At 50.4% G+C, this 18,365-nt stretch overlaps 1 protein-coding gene across 1 annotated transcript in view; it reads right to left on the bottom strand.

Annotated features, from left to right (window-relative positions):
• Window positions 1-18,365, bottom strand: part of MLPH (melanophilin) — a 27,502-nt gene that overhangs the window by 4,381 nt on the left and 4,756 nt on the right. Inside the window, 10 exon segments of the mRNA XM_009577846.1 lie at window positions 983-1,177; window positions 4,207-4,398; window positions 6,122-6,187; window positions 10,899-11,059; window positions 12,412-12,607; window positions 14,018-14,146; window positions 15,221-15,315; window positions 16,417-16,455; window positions 17,925-18,061; window positions 18,284-18,365. The exon segment at window positions 18,284-18,365 is cut by the window's right edge and continues 17 nt beyond it. Coding sequence (XP_009576141.1) covers window positions 983-1,177; window positions 4,207-4,398; window positions 6,122-6,187; window positions 10,899-11,059; window positions 12,412-12,607; window positions 14,018-14,146; window positions 15,221-15,315; window positions 16,417-16,455; window positions 17,925-18,061; window positions 18,284-18,365 — 1,292 coding nt within the window.

Raw genomic sequence — 18,365 nt, 5'->3', positions numbered from 1 at the left:
GCCGCCCTCGTCTCCCCCCCCCCTCGCCCCCCCCTCCCCGCTGACGGCAGCAGCGCTAAAGCCCGAAGTTCATATCCTCCCCAGCCCCTTCTCCTGGGAAAGGGGGAACCTCAAAACCTTCATCCAGCCATCCCTCTCCCCCTGGGACGCTGCATTTGGCCAGAAACCAGCCAGGTGGTGTGGTTTCTGAGCGCGCTCTGCTCCCAGCAGCTCCCTGCTTTTATGTATAAGCTTTTTTATGTATAAGCTTTCCCTGATGAGAGACGAGCCACAGAGCGTGTTGTAAAACCCTACTCCCCATCGCAGGATCTTTCTGACAGCGAACTACAACCACCCAGATGGAGATGCGACTCTCCGCCCCATCTTTGAACTGTTTCTTTGCAGCTTGGTAAATGGCACTGCGGATGCAATCCATTTCCCACGGGGAATCGATTTATATGGGTTTACAATAGGTAAAAAAAAAAAAAAAAAAAAAAATTGTCGGTGCTTCACACGGTCACACAAACCCAGCAGGGGATTATGCTCTAGATGTAAACTTATCACCTGCACGAGCCCCGCAGCCCCAGGCGCAGGTCGGCCTTAGCGAACAGATAGGTCACGCTGTCCTCCTTCGTAAAAGCCTCGATGAAACGCAGTGCGGGAGGGAAGCGGGACAAAAGCTTTTGCTGCAGCTGGAGCACAGGACCGCCGAAGTCCAGCAAAGCGATGGTACAGCAAGCTGAGGACCGCACTCGTCCTCTCTCACCCAGGGGGAACCGGAGGCAAGGGAAGCCACAAGACAGGGCATCTGCACTTGCTGTTGTGCCATCTCCCTCGTAAGACAGCCCTGGCCACCATCAGACAAGACCAGACTCTAATCCCTCTGTGGTGCCCATCCCGTTAATGCTGACCTACCCACTAACAAGAAATTTTGGGGGGGTTCCTCTGTATTCCCACCCCCCCGATGCCCTCCCTGCTTGCAGAAAGCTCTCGTGAACCTTACGTTTTCTTCAAGCTCATGGTAGGCTTCGGACACGTCTTTTCCGTCTCCCAGGCTGGGAAGCTGCCCCGCGGGGAGGGCACAGCCGCCGTTGCACTGGCTTTCTCCATGCAACGACTCACACACCGCTTTCTCCGTGGTGTTTATGGCTCTCAGTACTTTGGTCGTGATTTCGCTCAAAGCCTGAGCCGACGATCTCTGTAAATGCCCGGCACAGCCAAAGCGGAAGGTGGGAGGGGGGAAAAAAATAAGGACGTTATTTTAATGTGGTGTACAAAACAGCGCAAGTCGGGGGTGAAAGGGGCATCAGACCTTCAGGAGCTGGAGAAAGATGGAGAAGCGATAATTAAAGGGCTTACGCTGTTCCTGAAGGGCTCTCCACCGGAGACGGATGCGTGGCTAAAGCAGAGCTTTGATCTCAGCCCCTGCTTTCTGGAGGATGGCTGTGACAAAAGAAGTCATCTCAAAAGGCTTGGAAAAGAGGTTATCGAGGGATGTGTTGCTCGCTGGAAGCGGTGCCACCGGAGCAGCACCTGGCCACCTGAAGGCCACTCAGTTACTCAGCAGTTAAGGTCTAATTGCAGCATATTGCTTTACACTTCAGCAGGCCTGAGCATGGATGCAAATAACTCCTTAAGTTTGTGGCAAAAAAAAAACAAACAAACAAACCCCAACCCATAAAATTATTGTATTGCCACACTGCCAGAACTTGGGACTAATGTCCCCTTCCCACCCCAAGGAGCACTGATGGCAATAATGCTCCTAAGCACTGCCTTTCGCTTGATGAGGCACTAAGCACATGTGAAAATAGACTAAAGAAACTCATCATCTCCCTCTCAACTGATAATTCCCTAGAAACCAAGGAGATGGGGGTGATATATGCACTGGCGACAAACAGTTGTGTTTACAACTGCACGTATTTCCAGGCAAGTCGTCCTGCAGAGAACCAGCTAACTCGGTCCAGCTGATATTTTTATCATTTTATGGTGCCTTCATGGTACAGCAGAGTTTTTTCACATTTTCCATTAGAAACGTATGCTTTCATCACAGTGTTCCCCAGTTAGAAGATTTCCTCCTGACTGGAGAGGAGACTCGCATAAAAAGAAAAACTCAGGATCATGTAAAATCCAAGCCTGGGTCTGGTATAACTATATATAAGGAATATATAACTAATATAAGGAAAGTTGCTGTTAAAAAATCCACACTGACATAGCCTTTGACCAAGGTTGGTCCATCTACATCGCTGCAGGCATTTCTAACTCAATACTGCACGAAGATATTTGACACTTGGAGGGTTGCCGCGATGCAAAAAGATGAATTTTGCTTCACTTCCCAGATTTGGTTCTGCTTGAGCTGTTGCAACCCAGCTGGGTCTCTCTTTGCTTAGGAGCTGTCGTATAGCTCCTGCGTTACCTGCTGAGAGACAACAACCGTGCCTGTCTCCTCCCTCCTTCATAGCTGGGTTTTGGTCAAGGAAAGTAGCAAACCTGGAGAATCCAGGCTTCATTTTGTAAGAATCAAGAAGCTTACACTGATACCCCACGAACGTCTCCTTGTTCCTCAGTGCAGGTTGGGGTTTGAGCCTCTGTCTGCTGCAGCTCACATGGGAATTAAGTTACCTTGGCTTGGTGAGTTACCACCTATCCCCTGTCCCGCAATTCACTGGAGATGGTTACTAAGAAGATGCGCATCGTTCAACCGATGAGTGGTAGTTAAGTCTGGCTGCAGCAATCATCTAAAGCAGCTTTTGGGAAAAAGGAGGTGGTGAAGGAGGGTTTCGGTAAGGATGCAGTGCACCGCTGATCCACTGTCGGTAAGAGCACAGCAAACGGTACCCGAAACCGTGAAGGAAGCTGTCCTGGGAACAGTCGCTTGCTCTAATCCTGAGAGTTTACGTAGAGCCGTGCAGACACTCAGACCCGAGACAGACTCACTGAACGCACCACGTGTGTACAGGCAGCCACGCTCTCCAAGCCCAGCAGCTGCCAGGTTTTGCCTTGCGAGGCTGAGGAACAAAAGGACATTGAAGAGAGGCCTCGTGGCACAACAAAAGTCTCCGCAGCCTCGGCCGAAAGGAGCTTTGCAGGAGAGGAGAGGGGCAGCGCAGCCCCCGCTCGCTTCCTTCGCTGCCCTCGCCAGCGACGGATGTGTCCGTGCAAACGCACGCGTACCCCATCCACCGCCGAGGCAGAAAGGAGGGGATGAACAAATAAGCCATTAGAGACCCAACAAGGAACGCTGACCTCTCCATTTTGTGCTAATGGACCATCTCAGGAGGCTCCAACACAACTGGGGGGACACACAAGATCTCCCTTTCTTTCTGAGGCACCTGAGCCGTCATCGGTCGCTCACCCCTGTCACCCAGCCCTACCGCATGCTGGGCGAGGGGAGGGGGAAGCGGTCCAGCACCTCCGCCTGCTCTTGCTCTCCAACCAGGGGAGCAATTCTCCCCTGCAAGGCTGCACACGAACGAACGCCTCGCCAGCTCTGCCGCGGGGATACACGGGGGGAAAAACAGATCTCCAAAACGCACCCAGCAGGCAGGGGGATAAATCCGTGGGCCATGGGGGTGAGGGACCCTCTGGGGTGATTGGGAATGGGGCTGCATAGATGCTGTGATCCCTCCTCCTCTCCCTGACCCATGTCCCCACGGATCACCCACCACTGAGTGGGGGACAGGAGCCAGCACAGTGCTGTAAGTACAGGAGATGCTGACCTAGCAGAGCGAAAGTGGGACCAGGGATTTTGGGAGTCCCTTGCCTAGCGCAGGAGCACTGACAGGTCTGGAAGAGACATTTCAAGCTGTAGCAGGTGCCTGACAAACGGGGGCCGTACTAAATCGTCACCGAGCTCTCCTCCCACCCCAGGACTCTCTTCTCTGTAATGATATCCAGATCCTGAGACAACTCTTCTAAATCGATGTGGAGGTTGTGTACCTCTCCCTGATGGGCAGTAGCCTGCAAGACCTCTCCGAGACTTTACTTTTGACTCTTGGATGAGAGTGGGAGAGCCTACAAGGACAAAGGTCCAGATCTAACACCCTGGGACTTCCCTATCTCTCAACGCCCTGTTTAATCAGGCAGCAGAGCCAGACAGCCCTGGGAGGCATCGAGGTGGAGGTGTGGGACAGAAGAATTGCATTACCACTGTGTAAGCCATAAACCACCGAGAGCAGAGGGAACCGCAGGCGGAGCCCAGAATGGTATGTGTGGGAGGACACAAATTACCTTTTGAGCACCTCTAGTCATGTCATCACTGGAGGAACTCATCTCTGGCTTCTTCACTCTCCTCTTTTCTTCACGCTCCTCTTCTTCAGAAGAGACTTCTTTGTCACTGATGTTGCTAGCCAACTCCTCCAGCTTCCTCTTCAACTCCTCCTCCTCGGCATCAGGATCAAGTCGGGAGTTTGGGGCTGGAGACTGAAGGAGCAGAAGAAGGGAGTTGTGTAAAAGTCTCCTGTGGTGGACAATGGGGCATGCCCGGGTCCAGGCGCACTCAGCAAGATTGGCCAGCAGACGAGCTCGAGGAGTCCTACCACAGATGGACTTTGCAAAGGGGACTTCAAGTCCCCTCTCCACACTCATTTTCACAAGGGGCGGCCAGACCGGCCAGGGGAGCAGCAGAGCCCAGTGAGCTGCACTCCAGCTCCATGAGGAATACAAACTCCTGATCTAAAGAACCTCCCCATCCATTTTCCCCACATGCAGAACTTGCTTGTTTTTCCCTGTGGAAAATTGCCTTTTCCCCCCCGCTTTAAAAGGTGTGCCTGGGGGATTTGTGGCCAAAAATCACCTCATTTTCATTAGGAATCACAGCGACCCAAAGACACGGTCCACCAGAGTGAGAGAAGCAGCCATGGACCCTCTAGGTAATCTAATTTGCGACGGGAAAAGACGCAGCAAATTTTCCTGCAGGATAGGTGGCATATTTCCACCCGTCTCTGTTATTAGGTGCAATTCATGGTACCTGGAGAAGAATCCTATTAAACTCCCAGGCACTGGAAGGGATCTCCAGAAGTTACTGAACTCGCTGTCCCTTGCGTTAAGATGGGAACAAAATTATCTGTGTCATACCTGATGGGTTTTTGTTTAAGCTGTTCTTAATGATCTTGAACAACAGCATCCGCAGGAAGCAATCTTTCTCCCAGGCAACCTATTCCCGGGCTCTGCTATCCTTTCTGCTAGAAAGCTTTTCTTAATAGTCAACCTCAAACCGTCCCACAGCAGTTTAGACCCGTTGCCTCTACTCTGATCTGCCCTAGACATTGGAACAAAGCATGGGAACCTGCAAGCGTGCAGGTCTCCTACTCCCTTGGTCAGATTTACTGACAGAAACACTGAATGGTTACAGTCATGGCCATCCCCATTATGAATTTTAGAAAAAAGAAGAAATTGCGTTGTTTTGCCTACGTCTAGGGGACTTCTCTGTAATTATCACTGTCCGTTCTACCGAGCCATCAGCCGCCAGAGCAGCTCATGGTGATGGGTTTGCGTGAAGGAAAAGAAGAGTACATGGTCTAAAATTAGAAACCCCTAATGAATGTTGAGTGACCTAAGTATTCACAGATTTTACATCGCTGCCCAGGTTTAACTTAATTTAGCTGGTTTCTTTCCAAGCATGATGGCATGGTAAGACAAGGGCACCTCAGAAGAGATACAGCAACCCTTCTTGACTCAGATCTCATATTCACAATAACCAAGTGACTTCCTCACATGTACTAATTGATTCTCCCATGATTTCAAATGAGCCATCACAGCATCTGCGGACGTACCGACACCCACTTAACGATACTCCCGAAATTAGCATTTCATAGAGTATCAACCTGAACCCCTATTTTCCTTGTGCAGAAGGGGCAAGGAAGGCACTAGCTTGCACGGGGACCTAAATGCCTTGGGTTAAATTCGCTTCTGTTTCTGTCCTGCCATGCAACGTTTTCGAAGGCACATCACCTGAACATAGAGAAGAGCCTCCAAGGCCAAACCAGAAGGTTAAAAATCAAACAACCCCAGCCATTTTGTCTATCCGGCTTTCTCCCTGCAATGCCGGCTGTTTCAGAGCAGCCCCTCCGATGGCAAGGGGAAGGGACCAGCACAGCCCACGGTCTCTCCCTGCAGACAGAGTGCCCCGGCTTTGCCCGGTTACCTCATCAGAGCGCACCAGGATCAGCATGCGTTCGATTGCGGACATGCGTTTGTTGAGCTCGTGAATCTAGAGGAAAGGAGAGGGAGAGAAAGGGAGTAGAGAACAGACCAGCCACCGCTGCCAGGACAGTGAGAAAAGAATGCAACCAGCAGAAGAAAGCAAGCAGCAAGTGGGCTGAGTTAAAAGACATTAAAAAATAATAGCCCTAGATATCCTGAAGAGCTCCAGGAGGTGCACCTCGAGGCCTTTCCTCCAATCTGGAAAACTCAAAGCAATGCACACCACAATTCCCACCAAAGCATCGGTAGCAGCAAGCATAAAACCACCTCACTGACCCCTCGTCCAGACAAAAGCACCAGGCTGTAACAAAGCCATCTATCTTGCCATCATTCGCGTGCTGCCCCAAATTCAAGTCAACATCAATTTTCACTTCCTACTAAGACGTTTTTCAAGCAGCTGCTACCCTGTCATCCCCCCGGCAATACAGCGCTGGAAAAGAAGAGGGAAGAAGGTAAGAATTTCCCATGAAAAATTCCAGATAGAAAAACTAAATCTGAAAGTTTTCCCCAACACACTTTGAAATTTTCTGACTTCTCCATGCATTGATTTACCAAGATGCTTGCTCCTCTTTTCTCCTTCACTCTTCCAACTGAAAAAAGGAGCATGGAGAGAGGATGAGAAGGCGAGGAGAAGGCGAGGAGAAGGCGAGGAGAAGGCGAGGAGAAGGCCAGGAGAAGGCCAGGAGAAGGCCAGGAGAAGGCCAGGAGAAGGCCAGGAGAAGGCCAGGAGAAGGCCAGGAGAAGGCCAGGAGAAGGCCAGGAGAAGGCCAGGAGAAGGCCAGGAGAAGGCCAGGAGAAGGCCAGGAGAAGGCCAGGAGAAGGCCAGGAGAAGGCCAGGAGAAGGCCAGGAGAAGGCCAGGAGAAGGCCAGGAGAAGGCCAGGAGAAGGCCAGGAGAAGGCCAGGAGAAGGCCAGGAGAAGGCCAGGAGAACAAACAAAATCCTGAAAATCAAAGAGAAGTTACTTTCTATGCTCAAAAGCCCAGACAAACTTTTGTGGTTAAATCACTGAAAACATTAGAGAAAGCTTTTTTTTTTTTCCTTTTAGAAATTGAAGTTTTGCTTTCTTTAAAAAAAAAAAGTCTTTCTCCTTTGATCCAAACAAATAAAACATGAATGATAAGAAATATTGCCCCTTTTATAACACTGCCTCCCACATCACTGCTGTTCTGAGTGGCTGCCTCCCTTTCAAAGGGGAACGGGCAGCAAATGCAGTAAGTAAATGCGGTAACAAAGAGATGCGAGGGCTTGGCTTTGTTTTTGTAACATTTCCATCCTCTCACTTTTGCTAGTGTTCGATTAATTAGATCCTCCTAACAGCTTGGAGAGATTGCATCTGCTTAAGGGAAGATGAATATAAAAACCTGACACTCCGGAGAGCAGAAGGCTGTAATTACCATCCCGAACTGAAAGCATCTTTGAACAGCATTAAACCCCCAGGCAGGAAGCAATCCAATCCACCTCTAAGTGGTTTCTCCGTACTGTTGAAGGCCTGACTCTTGCATCGCTCCCGGTGACAATGAGAAGTCTGTGATGGGCCATCAACTTCAGAGGAAGAGATGGTGACAAATGGAGCACCCGGCACCACCGTGCCACCGTAACACAGAGGTTCAGAGAGGTCAGAGCATAATGCACCGTCTGCTGTTGATGGGCTACAAGGATAGGAGCTGAAGAGCTTGCTTTTGTTCTCCTTCCCAAGCAAGGCTGGTTTTAATACGTGGTGGTCACCCCATTAGGGTGCATCCTCATCAGGGGCTGGACCGCCCTGCACTGCTCTCCGCAAGATGAAGGCTGGGAAATGCTGCTCTGTATTAAAAGATGTAAAGCAAAGAAACTTAAAACACAGCCCGTAAGGAGGACATCAGTTAGGGCTGCTGGGGAAGGAAGACAGACTCTAGCAGAGGTGCTTCCTCCAGTCTCTCAAATACCCAAGATCTCTAACGGAAGCTCTATGTAAAGAAGAGGAACCAGATGGCATCAAAGCTTCAGGAATCCAGAACCACTGAGCTCCCTTGAGGTACAGCAGAACGGCTTTGGGGGAAAAACTTGGTAAATTGGTGCTATTCCTTGTGGCTTGGTCCTGTTCCTATCTGGCTTCTAAAGACCTAAAGGCAAAAACCTGCACAGTTACCAATTCAGGGCTTCTTTTCACATCTCATCAGGTTTAAGAGCTTTTTTTAACAGTGTTTTTTTTTTTTTTTTAAATCTTGTTCTAGCACCTTCAGCTCCTGGAGTCACAGGGCTGGGGAACAGCCTCTGCTTTTGTCACTGGAAAAGTTAGGTTTCTTGTATTTGGGACTGAACAGTATATCCTCTCCAGAATTAAAGCAAAAGCGATTTTTTTCAGATGAAACATATTTTGACAAACTTGCACCTAAGGCAGTTTTAGGAGAGAGGGTTTTCATCTGTGGGGTCAAAGCAATGCAGGGCAAAGAGCTGAGCTCTCCGCCTCTTGAAACCTTCAGATGCCAACAAGGTGTCTACCAGGAAAACAGTGCTTTTGAAGCCAGGCTATGGGATTTAATACAGGGTTAACAAACATGCTTCTGGACCCTACACCCCACAGGCCAACATCTTGAATTGCCAAAGGGCACAGCCTCTGAGAAGTGCAGTGCCAGGGTGACGAGTCGTACTCAGCCATCCTTGCTGTCCTCTGGGATGTCCCATGAGGGGCTGGGATACCCCAGAAGCCCTGATGATGGCTACATGACATACCCTGGAAGTGCCTGTAAACAGCTCAAGAGCCACCGTTTTCCTCAGCTGCTCATTGTCCCAAATCCCTCGTGGCCCGCCTCTGCCCTCCTGCCAGCTTTAGCCCCTCCATCTCCTCCAACCTCAAGACAAGAGGATGGACACCAGCCTTTTCTGAACCTCTTCCAGCTCTGCCAATACAACAGAGCTGGATAGCACCAAAACCTGGATGTTCTTGCCTTCTCTCTTCTTTGGGCTTGTACCTGGCCTCTCCTTGGCCAACGGTGACAGTGATGCACACGTGCATCGTTCTGAAGTTAATGGTCCAGCACAGAGCCGGGTCTCTTCCTGCTGGTTGAGGAGAAGGCTCTGCAGGAGGGTGGTTGCTAGCTGTAAACCCATCAGCAGCACAAAGGGCAGGAAGGATGAAGAGCTATTTAAGCTAATGAACGATGTTGGCATAAGAACAAATGGGGTTAAATTGGGAGTGAGAAGATGTCTCGTAACCATTAGAGTGACAGGGCTCCAGAGCAGCCTTTGTACTGGTGTGACGGAGCAAACCACAAAGCACGCTGGACCGCCCTGAAGCGAGAGCTTGCCCAGCTGATGAAGGAAGTCATCTGAAGCGTTGGTAGGAATTTGGCCCCATTTCCCCACTGCAAAGCACAGTGCACATTTCATGCCTAACGTACCGTGGCCTCATTAAGGACACCCAGTCCAGGGTTCTTCCATTTGCCGCTGACTGAAAAAGGAATGGCATTTGCTAATTAAAACATGGGCTGAGAGAAGTGAAAGGCAAAGGAAAGGTTTGCCTGCATAGGGGCATGAAGTGGAAGGGATGGTTGTGGTTACAGATCCCCCCACTGATTACCTAAAGCGGGGTCCAGGACGTGCAAAATTACCAGCCGTGAGCAGAAACAAGCAGCGGGCTCTCCCCGTAGTCAGACATCACCGCGCATTTTGCGGCTTAAGAGGTCTGAGAGATACTTTTTACCATTCCCACCACCCACCATTTGCAAAGATGGCATCAGGAACTGCAGGTCCTTGCTTGACAATTAAAACACAAGCTCGCAGCCTTCTTGACACCCTTCTTTAGACTGTTCCCCCTATTATCATCATTCAGGAGAGATACGGGACAGGTCGTCTCGACCTAGTCCTACCGGGGCAGGAACACTACACACTGCAAAGGAAGAAAAGGATCTTGATGCTTATTAAATATCCCTCTCCAAACCTTGGTCTGATCATAAAGCACCGGCGCATTCAATTGAAGAAAGCCTTTTTGGGGACACAGAAAACCATAGGTAACTCGCAGATTAATAAGGACAGGCTGGGAAAATTAACAGCAATGAAGGCAGGCTTGTTACTGCGACAGCAGCATGGGCGGAGTGAAGCACCGGTGCCTGATTTTTCTCTTTGCCACGGCTGTAAAAGCAGAAGGGCTGGGAGGAGGACCTGGGACAAGCAGCACGGAGCTCCAGAGTACTTCTGCATCATCCTGATGGTGTAGAGAAAAGTCTGTTCTTCCTCACCTTAATGAATAAAGGAACCTTAAACACACCTTCCCAGGTCTCAGCCCTGCTCCCATTTCACAACCACCTTGGCAGGTCCCTCGCAACACGGAGGGCAGGACATGGCCTGGGCATTCATCTTGCTGGTGCCACACCGCCATGACGTGACACCTAGGATGAACCAGCTCCTAGGTCATCCCACAGGCTCGCTGTATTGCTCTGGCAATGCAAAGCGGCTACACTCCCAGCTTCTCCAGTTCCTGAGCTGAAGAGGAGGAGAGGGGGATCTCGAGTCTACAGAGATCCGGGAGCCGCTCTGCTCCCTCTTGGACCCGCAGATGGGAAGCATGGGCACCAAACTGCCCCTGTGCATCCTGGCTAGGAGACTACCTTGGTTTGCCACCACTGCTTCTCTTCTCCTCTGAACCATCCTGCACCTGGCAGATAACAAGCGCTGTTTATGGCAAGAGAGGCTTGGCCACAGCCCTGGTCTCACGAGAGGTTCAAGAGCTGTTTGGTACCTGACTCCCGGAGTTGCTGACGTTCTCCTGGGAGGAGGCTCTGTTCCGGCGTTTCACGTGATGGGGCGGGTAGGCAAGGAACTGGGCTCCCTTCACGTCCTCGTCAGAGGTGTCCACATCTGCAGAGTACCGGGACCGGGGCTGCTCGTTCCAGGGGCTGCCTTTGGAGAGAGAAGGCTTCAGCACAAAGGTACAAGAGATTCTCCCCCCTGAGTTACTTCCTGGACATCAGCCCCATCCTTAAGATAAGCAAATAATGAAGTGTGTCTCCAAATCATGCTTTCTGTCCTTCGGCAGGAGATGCTTCTGCAAGAGAGACCAAGGGTAAGGATGGCTACGCTGGGCCAGGCTGCAGCTCCATCCGCTGTGGCTGCACAGCACCTAGCTCGGCAGGGTCCCACACAGCGCTGCTGAGATAGCGCTGGGCACAAGGACCATCGTCCTTGCTCTCTCATGCCCCAAACAGCCAGACCCCTCACCAAAAACTGCTGTTGCCTTCCCAATTTTGTTGGGGCAAAGGTTGGGACACTGCCCTTCATGCATTGTTCAGGTGCTGGAAGATGTTTATCTCAGGCTAGAGAGCTACCAAGCTAGGATAGAGTATTTAAAAGAGTGGAGTTTCTCCTTTTTAATGGAGAACTTCAAATGAGACAAAAACAATGAGAGAAAATGGAATTAACAAGCCAGGGGGCCCTGCTGCTGTGTCGCTCCAAGGGGGGGCTCAGAGTACGAATTTAAACGATGCACAGTAAGGTTTATCCAGTGTTTCCTAGTGCCCTGAAAATCAAGCACTTGAAAATACAACCAGGCAGTTGGAGGCCCAGAAGGATATATATATTCTACAGCTGCATGTGCGCAAGCCAGTACCCAACCCTCCCGGCGCTGCTATCACAGCAGGAAAAACAATAGTAATAAAAGGCAAATTCTGCACCGTCATTTGCTGGGGTATTTATAGACTCACGAAACCACAGATCCTGCAGCCTGCCGGTGCGCCCTGCCCAGCTATAAGGATGCTACTTAGCAACCCCCAGTGCTTGCCTCCAGTTCTTGTCCAGTCTTACTCCGGTTCAAGTCCCCTTAAAACTCTAAAATTTCTGCACTTACAACATCCTTTGGCAAGGAGTTCAATTCATCTGTCGCTGCCTGCAGGAGGAAACACATCCCGTTGCTTCTAGTCTGGCTTCTAGTAGCGTCATTTGGTTGTACCTAGTTCTTGCTCTGGACAAGACCTCCAGATATGAAAGGGCTGGACACCTTAAGAACAACCCTTCTGGCTTTGAGAAATGAGTTTGTTGGGGACAAAACCAGCCCATTACAAACAAATAACTTCAGGCGATTCTCTCATGGGGGGGGAAAACAAAAAATCATTTTGCAGATGGATATTTTGTCTTGACACTCCAGCCCTTTAGTGGCTTTGAGGTTGTTCAAAAAAATCAAAGACATTTTCATTTTGGTCGCTTTTTGCAGCCTCTTTTCCCCAAGATACAAGAGGAGCCTGGCCAGAGACACCTACCAGGTTTTGCATTTCTTTCCAGGCTCCTTCTCCGTGAATTGACGGTGAGCCGAACCTCTGTGCTGAAGTGCTGCTCCGGAGGACTCGCGCCCAATCCCTGTTCTTGCAGGACGTGATGGAAGACCAGATCTGCCTCCGTGATCCTGGACTCCTTCTGGGAGGCATCTTCAGCTGAGTTGGGGAAATCTGGAAAGGACTGAGAGATGAGAATTGCTGCTGAGCAGCTGCCCGCAAGGTCTCCCTGCCTCTCCCGACCTTTGCTAAGAGCTCCCAGCTTTATCCTCCAATACGTGCATGGATTGACCTTTTATAATGCCAATTCCTAATCCATTTTAAAGCCTTATTTATCTTGCTGATGAACCCTGAGCAATACTTCTCATCACTGCCAGAGGGCACTGTTAATTTTTATGAGAACTAGGCACAGAGTCCCTTCAGTTGGGCTGCAAAAAGCTCTACTCTTTTAAAACACCATGCCCTTTTGCTTATTCAAACAATAGCCGCCTTCTGCCCCTCAAATAATCTGCAATTGATAAATCTAATTCGGATCATCTCGACAGAGGCCAGCCCTCCCTAGACTCACGTTGAATTCTGCTGCATAAAAATGGGCTTAGATAAAGAAAGAACGAATCTACTTGTTTGGTCAAAATTCTTATCAATTTACATGGGATGGTGTGAATTTTTTTTTTTTTTAAAGCATTTTTTACACATCTCAGCACATCCTAGTACTACCCAGGGGTACAGTTTAAAGTTTAAAGCCGCTTAATTTTTTTTTAAAGTGAAATTTCAACAGAAAAGGCAAACAGGAGCAGCCCAGAAAGCTCGATCTGAAGCATCTCGGGCTGAAAGATCTTTTGCCACATCCAGGGCAGCCCCGTCTGCGTTGCTGCCCGGAGCTGGAAGGTGGGGATGGCTGACCCCCAGCCCTCGCTGGGATCACGGGGCGCAGCTCGCTGCAGCCGCTCGTGCTGGAGCTGCCCATGGGTCCTGCTCCTGGTCAGGATCCTCTGACACTAAGACACATATAGTCTCCTATATAGACGTAACCAGTGTTCACACTGGTTTTTGTTCTCCCCATGTTCTCCCCTCTGACTGATGGGGACCCCCACCCTGCAGGTGCCGTCCCTGCAGTCACGCTGCAGATGAATCTGCAGGATTCATCTTCTCAATCTCAGAAGGGTAGTGTGCTTCACGAAGCTGCCAGCCAACTACATCCCCAGTGCCACCACATGGCCAAACCAGCCCCAAACTGGACGGGGTGATGGGAGAGGAGTCTGGCTTCATTTCATCCCTTGAATACTGAACCTCCAAAAGCTTGCTGGAAACTGGGGTGTCCCATAGCCCTTGGGACAACACAACACAAGAAAACTGTTGTCTGCAGAGAGCCTCTTGCTGTCTCGTCTTACCACTCATCCTCGCTTCGGTCAGATGTCCTACTCCTGACTCAGCCTTAGGCAAAGCACTTAAAATGGGAGAAGAGATAGCAAGCGGGGCTAGGGGAAGTGAGGATCGGCGCCGCCGCCTCTCAACACCAGCTGAAGGAGGAGGTAGCAGAGGTAGCAGGGAGGAAGAAGAGAGGAGAGGAACCCCCCCAGCACTCTCCCAGTACCTGGAAAGCATCCGGGCTGCTGGCGGCTGGAGAGAGCTGCACAGACTGGCGGCGAGACTGAGCATAGTACTCCGAGTCCAGTTCAAAATCAAAGGAATGGACAGACAGCAGGCGCTTTGTCTTGCGCATCTTAGTCAGCATAGGAAGTGCAAGAAAGGAAAATTCACCATAAAACACAGTTGAACTTGAAGAAAGGGGGAGGGAGGGCCCTCGTCTCCTTCGCTTGTCTGAGGCTGCGCAGCCCAAAGCAAGGCTCCTGCTTTTTGCAGAGAAAATTCGGATCCGACGTTGTCCTGCTTGCAGGGAGCCAGGTATATAGGGCAGCACGTGCTTATGCTGGAGTCAAGGAAAAGCGGGTTCCTGATTTCCACAGTCTCTGGATCAGGACTGTGGCCACAAGCAGACAGTGAGAAGCTCTGTCCTGGTTTATAAAGGCACTACGGGAAAGCTGAGCCAGGTTACAGCTCAGAGAGAGATCCAGGAGATGCTTTCAAGTCCTGAAACATCTCTGCGTCTTCAAAGAAAGGATGCTGCGGGCAGATCTCCCCAGATATTGGGGGGGTCAGCAGCTGCCTTGGGGCAGGAGCGGCTTGGACAAGCCTCCAAGACTTCAGAAGCAGATCAAAATGAAGTAATCAAGTGTATGAAGTGCAGCACATACCCATAGCCGTGGGCTGAGGTGGTGTGTATGTGACAGCGTGTATGTAACTGTACCAGCATTTCAAACACACCAGCAGATTTCACACATGCTGCAGGGATAAATACACTTCCCAGCAGGCTTCTTAATCTGCATTTCAATCCATACACATAATCCCAGAAAAACCCAGGAGACAACTCGATCGTGCACCCAGCTGTGCTTTGCTACTCTACCAGGTCTCTCTTCTTCTAGTGAAAAACCAGGTGGATTCTCATTATATGGGTAGGAGCCAGGACTTTTATATTAATTAGGGACTTCCTGAGTGTCAAGAGTGGGTCTTTTTTCCAGAGGACAAGTATTTGTGATTTTACTGACTTGGATGTTTCTACGCAAACTGGGAGAGGGGCTCATCTCAGAGAAGGAAAACAGAGAGAAAGGCCCCGTTTTGAAGGTGGTGTAGAAAGCCACCGCCATTGCCGCCACCGCCGCCACCACCACCCAAGGCAGGCCAGCAGCAACTGGGGACACGGAGCGAGGCAGAAGGGGCCCCAGAACGAAATGCTTACTCTGCTGTAGCACTCTGCTTCAGCTCCACGAAGGACTTCGTCTTTGTCATCGCTCTCGTCCCCGGTGCCACGGCTGGTGAGGAGCTGGCATTCACCTGGAGGGGAGACAACGGCACGCTGTGTATGGGCAGCTCCTGCACCCCGTTCTTGGGGAGGTAAGTCCCCACCGTGGTGGTCGCACCGATGCATCTGTAGGTGAGGCCATGCTTCTTATACGGGGTGAAAAGGCCCAGATTAGAAATACCTCCCAAATTTTTTTTTCTTTTTTAATTTTTTGCATACTACACCATGGCCAGTAGGTTGCACAAGTAAAAGGAAGGGGACAAAGGATGGGAAAGGGACAGGAACATCTTAAGGTAGCCCCATGTGCTGCAGCTGGCGGGCGGTGACCACAGTCTGAGGTCTGTAGGGTAGAAGCTCTTCGGGGTGCAGCTAACCCACTCTTAGCAGTTGATCTTGCAAAAGCTTGGCTGGCCTCTCATCGCTTCCCCTTCCAGCTGTGTACCATCACAGATGTGGAAGTGACCACCGCGGGAAGACGAAGGGCACCTGCACCGCAGAGAGCACCCCGAGGTCCACCCGGCTGACTCCAGCGTTTGAAAGCACCACAGCTCAGCCCAACATGGGCTCTGCTTCTGCTATTGCTGGTTCCCATCAGCCAGCTCCGCTACATAGCGGTGACCCGTTCCTTTCTGGGTCCCCATCTCTGTACCCAGATCACTGCCAAGCCCAGCAGTACACTGGGAACAGCACAAATGCCAGACCAAGTCCAAAGTCAAGGTAGGCAAAATGCTCTTTCCTGTATCAAATGGCAAGGTGCAGTGAATCTTTCCTGCAAGGGCTCCTAATGAACACAACCTGAAGTCCCAAATGAAGGAACCGGTGGGTTCCTTAAGAATATGGCCAGCTTTAAGCGTATGACGTAAGTGCATTGAGATGATGAGTCTTGCAAGCTTCAAGTTGGGCATGTAACCAAAAGCCCAAGTCTAAGGGTAGACTGGGAGGTCCCAGGTGTACCGCAGCACGAGAGATGAGCATTACAGTCCACCTCCACCGCAGTGGAGAGACATCCTCTCTGGTCCAGCCACACCAAACGGCGCTGGAGTGCCCGTAGCCAGAGGGTATGGAGAGAAAAAGACAGCGGAAATCTCTCTTGAACTGCAAGCCGCCTGCTGCAATTCTCTTTTTTTACTTACTGTTAATGTCTGGCAGGCTGTAAACTCTGTCATGAAGACCTAAATGAAAAGACAAATGGTGGGGAAAAAATAAACAAACACATTTTCTCCAGGTACCTCGCAGGGAACAAGCCTCAGAGCTATGGTTAACCGGAGTTCTCATTCTCTAGCCATCACAAGGCACAATCGTCAAAAAGGCTCTTTAGCGAGAGCAAAACAGGCACTCGGAGGCAGGACTTGACTTTTAAAAGTCAAAGAGCTCATTGCCTCTCCTTCCACAGTCCTGGTGCAACACGCCTGGGAGCGCAGCAGCAGGGGAAGGCGCAGCCGACAGCGGCCGGCGACGCAAAACGCAACGGCCTCACGTCATTCTGCTGGACCTCCTGCAACCCGAGATACGTCCCAAAAGGAGGTTCTTGCTTGTTCAAGGGTTCAAGCCAATTCACCAGTGTTAATGAAGTAATAACAACAAAATCATCTCATTTTGAAAAAGACATCAGGATCTCAATTTAAAGAAGCCTAAAGCACTACTGTCCTCACGCTTGGTTTGATTTTCTCTCGGATTGTTCTTTCTGCCTGGTCTGATGCATTTTCAGACTGAACGCTGCATAAACTCAGTCTCTCAGTCCATTAATTGTGTTTTCAATGCCACTACCCTCCACGCTCTTTCTGACATTTTTGCCATGAGTGGTCTGGATAAAAGAACGATTGCACCCATTGAATCAGCTCGTGTCTATGGCATTTGTGCAAACCTTTCTGGGGCTTCTCAAGATGGAATTAGAATCCACATTGGTTTTCGAAGGCAATGGGCAAAGCAGTGCAGGAGGTGTATGAATGCAACTAGCAGATACCCCGTAAATAATACCATATTAACAAGAGATTTCAGCATGTGTTTGTGCAGTATTGGACCAATCTTAGAAATACTGAAGATCCATAAAGCTCTGAAGAACATAGCTGTGGTGACAGGTAACTCGCTAATTTTGATACAGTTTTGTCAGTGGCAGAGCATCATCAGATTGGCTGTAAAAATCATTAGATCATGGGAAAAAAATGAGTGCTGCCTCTATCCACCCTCAGTTTTTTGGACCTGCAGGTTAAACTTGGATTAATTTCACAAGCTATCCCCTGAGAAAAGAGTTAAAAGAAAGAAAAACTCTTACATACTTACAAACTGCAGGACATGAGACTTTTAAAACTAAGCACGAGATATTCTCAAGGCTTGTGGTAAAAAACCTTAAACCTTAACAGAGGGAAAAAAAATTCACCAAGAACATCTGCTCTGCTGCCCCCAGTATGAACACACCGCTTCGAACCTCTGCTTCCTCCCTGAAATGTTTTGCACCGTCTCGAAACCACATGGCACTCCGAGCGGCATCGATGCTGACGTTCCTCCCTTGGTGCACATCCCAAGGGAGATGCACAGACATGCCGTGCACAGCAGGGCGGGAGAAACCGGTGCACATCCCAAGGGAGATGCACAGACACCCCGTGCACAGCAGGGCGGGAGAAACTCCGGCGCTCCTCCTCACCTAGAAAGGGGGAGTCCACCCCCTGCCCGGGCTGCAGCCTGCCGTGGAGGGACTGCAACACTTTGGCGCTTCCAAACCTCTTGAAACGGGATCGCACGTGCTCGTAGTACCACTCCAGGGAACCGATCTTCACGATCCTGCCCAAAGAGAGGATGCACGTACAGGTGAGCCAGTCCAGCCACGCTCGTGCTGACCAGACCCTCACGCAGAAACCGCCTCTTAGCAAAAACACAGCCTGTTTTCTAACCAGATTAATTGGTTTCTAACCAGCATTAAGGGATGCTGAGTTTGGGCGGCTCTTCTTGAGCCTCAGCCCCGAGGCTCGCCTTGCCCCTCGCCCTCCATCGCGGGAGCGGTACCTGGAGAGGCGGCAGGGATCGCAGACCCAGCCTTCCTCCTTCTTGTTGTAGCGGCTGCAGTTCTTGCAGGTGTAGAAGCGGC

This window comes from Fulmarus glacialis, unplaced genomic scaffold, assembly GCF_000690835.1.
Source record: "Fulmarus glacialis isolate BGI_N327 unplaced genomic scaffold, ASM69083v1 scaffold9495, whole genome shotgun sequence".
NCBI classification, from domain to species: Eukaryota; Metazoa; Chordata; class Aves; order Procellariiformes; family Procellariidae; genus Fulmarus; species Fulmarus glacialis.
This window is presented reverse-complemented; position numbering and strand designations above follow the sequence as displayed.